Raw genomic sequence first — 12,133 nt, forward strand, 5'->3', positions numbered from 1 at the left:
GTCCAAATTGAAAAGTTTTCAATCAGAAAAAAAACTTATTTTTTAGTTGAAACCATTTGAAATTTGAGTTGAGTCAATTTTGACTACGACCTTTTATGAACTGCAATAGATCCACAGACCCTAACTGCAAGAAATTGCCGAATATCCCCACAAAGTTCACGTCCATCGCAACAAGGTCAACAGCCCCGATTGCCGGGCAGAACTCATCTCTGCCATTTCGGGGCCTACCTAATTGAAGATAATGTTGCCATCACGGTCACCAATAACCGCCAGCAGCTCGCGCGAATCTTCCAATTTAATGACGCAAAAAGCGGCTTAGCTTCACCCAAAAAGTACACCCCTCCGAGCAGTGGCCAAAACCTGACATTTGGTTTATTGCACCAGCGGTTGAGCTTCTGCCGATCATTAACCCAGAAAAAAAACGCAAAGTTTGATTTTGTGTCCAAGAGAAACTTTGGCGCGCAGACTACCAACCGGGGTCGGTGGGGGTAATCTTCAGTAATGTACAGGTCGGAAGCGGCCATCTGTAGCATAATTGACTTTAGTGTCAGACTGCTGCTGCCAGATTCCCACCACCGTCATGAGCCCGCGGTGGTATCTCTGGCCGAAAATTGCAAAGTTTTAGAGGGCTTTCGCTCGCCACACATACGCGAGCTTTAACACGAACACTCGGAACACGATCATAAACGTAACAACCAATTCCGCTGCCAATTTTGGGCCGGTAAATGGTCGGTAGTACACGCGTGGTGTTTTTTCCCCGGAGGAGGGAACAACAAAGAGGCGTTAACAGGCGGGTTACGTTTTGAACGGAGTCAATATCAGATCAAAAAGCTTGTTAACCACAAACAACGAGAGCAACAAAACACCGCAGCGGTGAACGGCAAGATTGTGGGCCTGGTCATTTTGACAGTTGTGCGTTACCTGCGTTACATTTTGCTTTTGGTTTGGGTCCTAACATCAAAATTAATGTCCGTTTCTCTCGAAGGTATACGCCGAGCGGCATTTCAGAATGTGCCGCAGACACTGTTGCCAGCGATTTTCTGCACTTTTGGTCCAATAAGAAACATTCCCGGCAACAATGCCATGCAATTCGAAGAAGAAGATCAACAAAAACAAAACGCACAGTATGGGATTTGACAGCGCGCATTTGCCGAAAGTGCGGCGCGTCGTTTCGATGCTGGTATGCCGCGTGTCTTTTTCGGGAATACGCGCAATAAGCTCAATGAGTTATCACACTTGCGTGACCCTGACACCTGACTAAAACCCCCGTTTACGTTTAGGCGTTACGCTTTTTATTTAGTTGATTTCGCGAAAGCAGTGTAATGTTTTTACATTCTTTACGTCTTGTGCAGATTTACAAATTGTTTTATTGTAAATCTGCACAAGACGTATACAAAATTTCAAAAATGTTGCGTCGTTCTAGAGAAATCCACGAAGTAAAAAGCGTAACGCTTGCGCGTAAACGGTGATTTTAGTGTACCAAGAATTTGAAAATAATAAGAAGAACTCAGTACTCCTGAGTAGATTTGATCCAGAGCTAATAGTGCACTCATTGTTCCGTAACCCACGAAAAATCTAAATCCTGATTTGACAATGGCAAATCGCAGAATGTTGCGTCTGTCACTTTTGCCCCTGTTTGCTTTGTTACTTCGATGCCAGGCAGAGATCGCAGCAACCGATGGTCGATATTCGACTGATAATATCTAGATTATCTAGATCAACTTGATCAACTTGATTGTAGATGAGGCGTAAATGATAGTTGCTTGTATTGTTTTGTTTTTTTGTTTTGCTTGTAGTCGGCTTTGACAGATATACGTTACCGGTGTTACACATGCCCAACCGTACTCAACGAAGCCCCACTTTAAAGCTGTTTTCAACCAGCGAGTACACGCGTTCGCTTGCGGTCGGATGTAAAAACAGCATTTCGCACCGTCCTCCCGTGATGCGTGATCGAAAGCATCATCTTCCCGGCGGAGATGTGTGTTGCTCCGGAATGGAAAACGCGAAAAATAGGTTAGGCCCAGCACAACTAAAAAGCACTCACCGCGGCTGACCACAGCCATACGGTGCAAACGGCGGCCATTCAATGGCATCGGAATCGGCCGTAAAAAGTGAAAGGTTGCCCAGGCAGCTCATCAACGGCCCCGTAGAACTCATACGGGAGGAGACACCTCTATACGAAAAATGGGCTGCGTGATGTTGTTGCTCTGGATTTTCGGGGGAGGCCGCGTCACGTGGCGACCTATTAATGGCTTTTTCGGGGGACCACTTCCATTTAGGAGCGTGCACGCCTGTAAATCAATTACTTATATCTGAAACAGCAGAATCAATCATCGTTCGTTTTCTGAGTCCGGTCTCCGATTCTCTGGACGCACTTTTGTGATGGGGGCGTGAAGTGTTGCCAGTGTTACGCAAAGATCTTCAAAGCAGTTTTCTTGAACACATGTTACAATCAAAATCACCTTTGCTACAAGAAGTTACAAGCATGATTGTTACAAACTCAACTGAAAATCTCACCGTCTGGCAACACTGCCACCCGCAACTAAGTCACCGCAAAAGCTCACCTCAATGAAGTGATTTGTCGAGAGCTTTCACCTTCCAAAATAACGCCCAATCTCACACCCTTTCTAGTGGCCCCTAAAACAGATTTGGTTCCAGGGCAGTTCGCGCGCGGACCTGCAGAACTCGCGAACCGCTCTAGGGTCGGAGGGCACTGCCAATAATTCATGCCCATTTTTCGTGTAATTTAAAGTTGGTCTTGCCCGGCTGGACTCGCTGACAAGAGCCCACTCGACGGTGGTGGTGCCATCTAGTTTTTTGTTCGCCACGTTGGTCATCATCCAGCAAGAGTCGAGTCCATTTGCGTTTTCCCCCCTCTAGTTCCGAAAATCGCAGCCAACCCGCCGGCCGTCCCCGGGGTGTCCAACGGACCGTGACTCGCTGGGGTTCTGTGCGGTTCTATAGATGGGAAGGAACCGTACCGTACGAGACGACCGGATGATAAATGCATTCGGTGCTTTTTTACGGCCGTTTGGGCACTTTTTACCCAGGGTGGCCGGCAGCGGTTTCAAACGAGATGGCCTCACAGTAAACGCCACGGCGCTTTTGGTGACTGTACCAGACTGTTCTGAGCCACACCACACACACATTGTCTGCATCTGATATAGTGTTCCGGTATAGAGGACGGAACCTGTCTCGCGGGAGTTGCACTACCGTGTGTGTGAGTGGAACGGATAGTTGTCAGTCGTTGCGAATCACTGGCTTAGCCTGTTTTGGGTAATTGAGGAACCTCAGGGGGAAAGTGCCATCAGTTCGGTTTAGGTAGCACTTTGTAGCAGCTTTCGACGTGGATTAGACGAGCAAGTGGAAGCCTTAATGGACTCCTCATCCCTGGAAGACAGATTTCGTGCGTGGTAATATGTTCAAAATTGGAAAATATTACTATTTTTGAAGCTACAACTACATTTAATAATTGTTCTTCATTCATTCAAAAAATCAGCTCATTAGAATATAAATGGCGAGAGAATTGGATTGCAAAGATAAAAGAAAAACAAAATCAAAGAATTTGAGAGTAAAATGCTCTTGGCCATTTTGTGGGTTATCCAGAACAACCAGGCTGAGAGCATTTTGCTCTCATTTCGTTGCTACGCTATTTTGAGTAAAACAAACCACCCACAAAGGGCGTCACTGTCTGTCTGTCGAAATGAATGGCAACTTGTGTATCATGTTTTAGGAGCACAGCTCCTAACTAAAAACTAACATCGTATAATTTGCTAACCCGCCAAAAACAAATTTCCAAATATTGTCCCACCAGGCGCAGCAGCGGCGTCGGCGGGCTCAGGGCCACAAAGTCTTCTAATTGTCAAGTCAGCTTCCCCATTCTTCTTCTATCTTCCTGAAACAGTCAGCAGAACGCTTTTTGTGTGCCGCGCCACTCCACCATCCACTGCTGCTGCTTGGGCTGTCTTGAACAAGTTCGTGCCTCTGCATCTTGTTATCTCTGGCCGCTGCCGCTGCCGATGTCGCTAGAGATCTGTTTGAACACCGAGGGTACCAAGTTTGAAAATAAATTTGAAATGGAAATAAAACTTGATTGCAAATTTAAAGCTGAATTGTAAAATTGTCGAACTCACGCCCCACAGCAACTTAGGGATTGGCAGCCGAAGCCTGGTTAGCCGCGCCACGAGGCTATACAATCTTTATTAAATTTATGTAAATTAGAAATCAAGTAGATAAAATAACATTTCTTAACAATTTGTTTTTTTTTTTTTAATAAAAATATCAACCAATACCAATTTTGCAGAATTATTTCAATAAAATCAAAATTTACCTGGTTCTTGTTCTGGAAATGCCTTCTTGTCTGAAGATCATTCGGATTTATTTTTCAATAACACTTGAAAATCTTAACCTAGAAACTAATGTTAGCTGATAGTTGGTAACTGTTAAAAAAAGGAGCGGCCGTGGCTGAATGGTTACGGTGTTCGCTTTGTAAGCGAATGGTTCTGGGTTCGATTCCCATCTGCTTCCATCGAGAAAGTTAAGGACATAGAAATACTTGAAATGCTGAATATGAACGAAAAAATCAAAGTCGCTGGAGGCGGGGTTCGAACCCCCGTCCTTTGGATTGGTAAGCAAAAATGCTATCCACTAGGCCATGGCGACTTGGTGAGCCTAGACTGGAATTAGGAATACTGTCACAACCAACCCGCAACGCCTTTCTAGGTGTATCCTAGGGTTCTACCTCTCCTACTAACATTGAGTCCAAAACCTCCCTACAAACATCTATACCACTAAGGTGACGTAGGGGTCCTTGCGCACTTTAGATAGGTGTTTACTAACGATCCTTCCAGTCCTTGAGGATAGCTTGGACCCGGTCTGGACCCCCTTATGCCCTGGGTTGTATTACACACTCATCAAAAGATGAAGACATGGTATCTCCCGTGTTGGATTATTGTTCCGGATGAGGGTCTAACACAACCAGACCAAACAGTGGGATAAGCGTTGTGGAGCCTTCCGGTGGTGGGGCGTCCTCCAAATGCTAATGCTAATGCTAATGCTAATGCTGATAGTTGGTAACTGTTAAAAAATGTCCATAGAATCCAACACTTTGTCCATTTTCCAATTCGAACTCATTTTCATTAAGCAAATCAAGATGCTTTGAGAGTAATCAAATAATACTGTTAATATTTTTCGTAATTGTAGTAAAATAACTTTTTAAACTTTTCCATATTTGTTGAAAACTGCTTCTTCTTAAACGGCTCTAAAAAAGCTCAGTATGATACCATACCTTTCTGTTTTTATTTTAAATTTAATTCGTATTTTTCATTTTCAAAATCATCCTCTGTTTACGGACTATACTATCCCTTGAAATGAGTTCCTAGTACATTTTGCATTCTGCTGGGTTGACGTGGAGTTTAGTTTTGTGATTTTTCAAATTCTTTCAAAGAATACATTCCAGTTTTATTTTTTTGAAGATGAGTAATTGTGATTTGTTTTGTATTTTCTTAAAAAAAATTGATTTAAATACAGGGAGGGATGAGGGACTCTGATTTGAAAAACGAAAAATGTACAAAACAAATAGCATTTTTTTTTATTTATGACTTAAAATATCTTAATAAGCATTGCAAACTTTTGAAAGAATGATGAATCAAAAAACTATTTCAATTTTTAAGCTTGGTAACTTAGATGATACAGCTCGGAGGCAGCAGAAAAAAGTGGCACACAACAGCATCCTCCACCCCACAATACTCCACTTCACTTGGCCACCACCCCCAAGTTTGAAAAGCTGCCATTCACCGAGGCATTTAAAAAAAGCTGTACAACATCAGGTATAGGCAAAAACATGCTGGCTTGGCCTGACGATGACGACGGGGAGGAGGAAAAAATATTTAAACGACAAAACAACTATTCGTTTCATTTGCGTTCCATCTTCAGTTGAACTTTAGCCAAACAGGCGCAGCAGCAGCTGGCTGGACGGGTTGGCATTCCACCCCCACTTGGCCGGGGTGGAAGAAGTTGACTGAAAAGCGGCTTATAACGAAGACTTTTGTCACGACTTTTATTACCTATTTGAATATGAAAGCTCATCCCCTTCCCGAACATCAACAGCAGAAGTAGCAACGAGAAAAAAGTCGTCTTCTTCAACCCCGGAGATGTGTCGTGAAGATATACCGGTTAAGCCTTTCGGAGATGTGAAGTATCCACTTTGGCGAAAAAAAGAACATGTTGTCCCGAAAAGAAAGAACGCCGACACTGAAGACTGCTGGCGAAAGATAACTCGCCGGGTTCTTGGGCCTCTTCACGAGAGGTATTAAGTTGATGTTTCTGATCTTGTCAACACGCGGTGCGGTGCGGAAAAGAGCCACTAGAAATGAGCCACTCCGACATAAGCTGCTGGAGATGAATATTTGTCACTAGAAGGTTGTCTCCAAAACTTGGTGATGTTTGAAAAATGCGAATTTTGAAACTTGCTTTTTAATCCTATAATCCTGAATGGGACTAGATGATACATTAAAATTTATTACAAAACGAATCTATTGAAGTTTGAATATGAAATCTATGTGATTTAGAAAATACTACTGGCGATTCTAGTCAATTTAATTTCTATTTATATTTTTGATTATCAGGCCGATCTTAAGTCATATTTTTTATAAAATATAAAAGAATATATAGCCGGTCTTAAATATTTAAGAAAGATCAAAATTTTCCAGAAAGGTTATCTCAGGCCTGCCCAACGTACGGCCCGCGGGCCGGATCCGGCCCGTGAAGCCATTTCATCCGGCCCGCGACGGCTTTTCAAAATAGATCTATGACTGGACCTTTAGACTGTTCTTGAAATATTAAATAAATAAATTGATTGTCTGAATTGAAAAAAAAAAAAAAATAGCTTGAGATCAAATTTCAACACATTATAACAACATTCTTCCTCTTAGAATTAAATTCTTATAATTTTTATGTTGATATTTTCAAACTGGAAACTAGTGAAAACAAAATTATCCATTTCGTAAAATTGTTAAATTTATGAACAAACTTAGATTGTTGTCTAAAAATGTATAAAAAGACACTAAATTAAAATTTCTATAGTTTTAACTGTGTTTTCATCAAATTGAAGTTTTTTTTCTATTTTCTATTTTTTTTCAAAACAAATAAATAAGCATTAACTAATGTAATTTTCCAGAACAACTCTTCAGTTTGAAAAAAGCTTAAAAAATCAAATTATTCATACGGAAAATAGATCGCTGCAAACATTTAAAAAATATTCAAAAATGTCTCGAAATGAGTCAAGAAATCAGAAAGCAAAAATATATTTTTCATTAACTTTGAGTTTCAAGGAATAACAAATTTTAAATGATTTAATATATATTTTTAACACTTTTTAAATTTTGTGGGTATTTAAAATCATTTTTTTATATTTGAATAAAGGGACACAACAATGCAAACATTGTTTTATTTTTGTAAAGGATATTCGAATCCCAATTTCGATTGAATAAATTTTATCATGTCTCATTGATTTTTTTTATATTGTAAGGTTGAAGAAATTAAACAATTGAACATTTTGAAGGATTTTTTACATAAAAAAATATATCTACGTATTTAATTCCAATCTTCAAAAACAATAACTATACAATTTTAAACAAACAAAAAATTAAAGTAAATCGATTTATATGAATCTTATTTACAACACTAGTTCTTTTATTTATGCTTTAAAGAACCCAATCATAAAAAATGTGTTTTTTCTTCAACTTTTATTAAATATTAGTTTCGGCCCGCCACTGTTTCAGAAAAATCAGATCTGGCCCGCAGGGCCAAAAGGTTGGGCACCCCTGGGCTATCTGTTCAATCTTGACAAAATTTCGATTTCGATTTTAAAATTCCTTATTTTCCGTTGAGTTTATGGAAGAATTCAGCAAACCATATGCTTTCTATTTTTTTTTAAAGAAAGATTTGATTAGATTTATTAGCAAAAATATTTCACCTCTGTGGCTTGATACGTCATACTATGTTTTTTTTTTGCCTAGCAGCAACGAAGAATTGGAACAGAAATTAATTTAAAAACCTTAGATTTTACTGCAAAAATATTATCATTGTTTCGAGCGATTAGTATTCAATTAATTTATTTCAAACATTTTTTACTAACGAGATTTGTTCAAATTGAACCCACCAATGCTGAGTGTTGAGTTTTCGGAAAATATCAGTTCTCATTCCTGATTGATTTAAATTAAAACAGCAATGATTTGTTAAAGACTTTACGAAAATCATATTTTAAGAAAATTCGTGAGAAATTGTTTAAAAATTATTGTGAACATGAATCGAACGTGTATTGTGTAAGTTGTTGACGTAAAATTGAGACGTGAAAATTAAAAAAAAAATGTTATTATATTCTAAACACATTATTACAGTTTAGGTTTGTCAGAATATCATCCAAAAATATCAAGATTTCATAATCATATTCTTTTTATTTTCATCATCGGTGTTTTAAAGATTGAAAAGAGCTTAAATAACTGAGAACAAAAAAAATAATAATTTAAAATATATACAATGAAATTGCAATGTTTTTGAAACAAATCAATATTGATACACCTAATTTTCTGAAAGACAACAATTTAAATCGGTTGTAACTTCTTTTAAATTGGGGCATGCTTTGACTTTCTTATATCATGTATTTATTTTTTGAATTAGGATTTCTTTAACTTTAGAAAACCTTAATACAATTACAGTCCAGACTCGATTATCCGACGTAAAAAAATCACTTCGAATAATCGTATCAGCACTTAACAAAATTTTATCTTATTTTTGATTGTTGAGCAAAAGAATGACTTCTTAACTACTGTAATGTGATTTAGAATTTTGATTATTTTTTGTTTAATGGTACCAAATATAAAAAAAATTAATCAAAATGTTAATGAAGGATGCTGTTTTGTAAATGAGATGGTAGATTTTATTTCCAAAAATAACAAATAAAAAAAAATACGCAAATGACTTTTAGACATCTTTGATTTTAAAAGAATAGCCATATTATAAAAATACTGCTATTAGAATAATCTATGGAACAATCTGTGCCAAGAATATCATATTAAACTACTGTATAATTTGCATTCGTTTGCTTTACATCCAAATCCAGCGTTGAAATTACCATATTAATCATTGCATAAACATGATTTATACTGGAAATCCCTTTTAATTGCACCGTGGCCCCAAAAGATTTTGTCCAAACCAAGTCCAAACAATAAAGTCGATAGCCAAACAGCACCAAGTACGACCAGTATTCGGAAAGAATAGAGTTTTCGTGCCAACGCAACATGAACGAGCGCTCGACATCTGAGGAATTTTCGAGCATTTTCGTTTCACACTGGGATTATCGCCAAAGGTTTGATTTATTTCAACCCAAAGCCCTCCCTCACTATGGTTTCAAAGAAGAAAAACCTAGGCTTCGCTCGTTCTTACTAACCTCCAGATTGTGCAAGATCGATTGGCAGTTCTCCACGGGCACATTGTCCCGTATTTCGATGACTACGTTCCGGTAGGCCGACTTGTCGATGTACACCGACGAGGACGAGGACGATCCTGGCATCAGGCCTAGAACTGTCACTAACAGCAGCAGCCAGCAGCTGAGTGCTGGCAAGATGTGGCCCCTTCGAGTCATGTTCTTCCCGGTGGATTCTGTTACACTCACGAATTTCGTGTCACTCTACACGTCGCACGCTAAAACTACATACAATGCACTACTTTCGTGTCAGATTCTTTTCGGTTTCATCAAAGCAAACGCTGTGTCGTTGTAACAGACTGTGGGCAAAATCGATAATCCTCCGACAAAGTTGGCCAGGTTTTGTTTGAAGAAAGTCACCATGGAAACCTGACGAAACCTCACCACGGAACGAACGGGGTCCGTTTTTGCGTTGAATCCATCGAGGGTTTGTTTTGATTTGTTATTCTTCGCTCTTCGGTGTGCTACAAACAACACTTGGATGGTGGAAATCACAACAACACGCTGTTGTAGAGTTGGGCACTATTCGGTGGCCGACCGTGCTTAATCGGCGTAATAATCCGCCAAAAATTGATGATTTTACACATTCGGCGCTGGTTTGTAGTGAATTTCGCGCACACGCGCCACTTTTAGGGCCCGCTACGAACCGCGTACTTCACGCTCCAGTGGGCGCTTCCGGGCCAGAATAATTGGATCTATATTCATGTACCGTACCCGCGGGCTTTAACGTGGCTTGACACTTTCGTTTCACTCTACTTTGCGCCGTATTCGCGACGTTTTTTTTAACCGGTGTTTCACCTGTGGCCAGGTGGAACCACGCTGGATGTTTATGTTTTTACTTTGCTTATCAGTTATTACCACTATAGGTACGTTCCGGTTTTTCCCCAGTGTTATCACAAGTAATTTCCTCAGTAACTTCAGCGAAGCAACGAACCTCTCCGCACTTCACTCATCTGTCAGAGCCGAACTAAAGCTCCCCATTTAGAACCGTTTCACACCAGTGATGCCCCCACGGATCCACTCCCCGGTGGACCACAAACCCGGTTCTATTCTTCCTCGTAACGGTCTGGTGGACACACAACGCACACTGTTCCACCCAAACAATTCTTCTCCGATTTTACAATGCTGCTGCTGGCCTTTTTTTTTTGTTTTGCCGGCGAATTCGTTACGTGCACGCGCGGCGGAATGAATCGCGCGAAACAAACGAGCGCAAAATCCCCAGCGAAACGCGCAATACACGTGCACTTGCGACGGACGTCAACAGCGAACTAAACGCGCGCCGAACGAAGCAGCCCGCAGTAGGCGAGTAGTAAAAAACATTTAACCCACCCTTCGCGGATCCACCCGCTTCACCCGTCAAATGTTCATTCATTCACTGAAGAAGAACAGAGGCTTTAGGAAACGTGCGCACGATCGCGAATGAACTTGTGGGTGAAAACGAAGAACCGGCGAAGAACGACGCGTTTGTGCAACATTGGAACATGAATGAACGGCGCATGGAGCGGGTTCATGCGGTGTTCGGGTTTGCTTCGGGTAAACGCGGTAAATCTATGAAAAGTTCACTGTATGGTTCATGAGTAAAATGAAATGATGAACATGTAGCAAGGTAATGTTGCACTGCGGTAAGATGTTGCATTGTGATGAATCGACTGTAGCTTCTTGTTGGACCATTGAAATGAATTTGATCGTGACAAAACGAAGAAGACAACTTCAGCTAGGAATGCCACCGAATCTGCTGACCCATCAAATTGACGCCGAGCTTCTCAATGACTATGAGTTTTGCGTGACTTGCATCGGACGTGATCAAACTGTGCAATTCGGTGACAATCGCTATATCGCTCTTAATTCGACTCTACACAACAGGTTAAATCGTTTAACTCGTCGCGTCTTTACGATGGGAATGAGAATACCAGCTACCAACTACATCTGTTCAATGGAATCAATGGCGCATTAACTGAGATAGTTTATTTTATCGCGCAAAAGTTCGTTTTTACCAAAATCAGATCTTTATTGCGAGTTAGAACGAACGCGATTGGAATAGATTAAGCGCGATGGTTTTTAACGGGGGTGAGATGTTTTGGGAAAGAAAGACGCGCGTTTTCACACGAGAGATGTAAATGGGATTTTGAATATCATACTTAGCGAGAAATCACTGATGCCTTTTCAATGCTGAGCAATTCTTCTTTTTTTTTAATTTGCTGATACACTGTGGAATGCTCCCTTAAAACCGAATTATTGGTCCGTAAAACTCTCCATTAGGGTGACAATCAAAAAATCGACATCTGGGATACCCTTTGACTCGATTCCTTGGGCAAAATAAGTATCTGTCCAATTTTGAGCCAAATCAGTAGAGGGTTAAGGGTCGCTTTCTATCGTTGAAGTTTATATGGGAGCAATTCTCTACCAAAACCGGAAATGGATTTTATTTGTATTTTTTGATTTGGCTCAAACTTTGTGGGGGCCTTCCCTATGACCAAATAAACTATTTTGTATGATTGGTTCATCCATACAATACAGTTTTGGCTGCTGTCCATACAAAAATGGTATGTAAATATTCAAACAGCTGTAACTTTTGAGTGAATTTTCTGATCAATTCGGTGTCTTGGGCAAAGTTGTGGGTATGGTTGAGGACTTTTGAGAAAAAAATAG

At 40.2% G+C, this 12,133-nt stretch overlaps 1 protein-coding gene across 1 annotated transcript in view; it reads right to left on the reverse strand.

The window, feature by feature from the left end:
- The window catches only part of LOC6041357 (calcium-activated chloride channel regulator 1), a 105,354-nt gene extending 94,599 nt beyond the window's left edge, over nt 1–10,755 (reverse strand). Inside the window, exon 1 of the mRNA XM_001850579.2 lies at nt 9,449–10,755. Coding sequence (XP_001850631.2) covers nt 9,449–9,643 — 195 coding nt within the window. The 5' untranslated portion in view covers nt 9,644–10,755. The remainder of the gene's footprint in view (nt 1–9,448) is intronic.
- Between the last annotated feature and the right edge of the window lie 1,378 nt (nt 10,756–12,133).

This window comes from Culex quinquefasciatus, chromosome 1, assembly GCF_015732765.1.
Source record: "Culex quinquefasciatus strain JHB chromosome 1, VPISU_Cqui_1.0_pri_paternal, whole genome shotgun sequence".
NCBI lineage: Eukaryota > Metazoa > Arthropoda > Insecta > Diptera > Culicidae > Culex > Culex quinquefasciatus.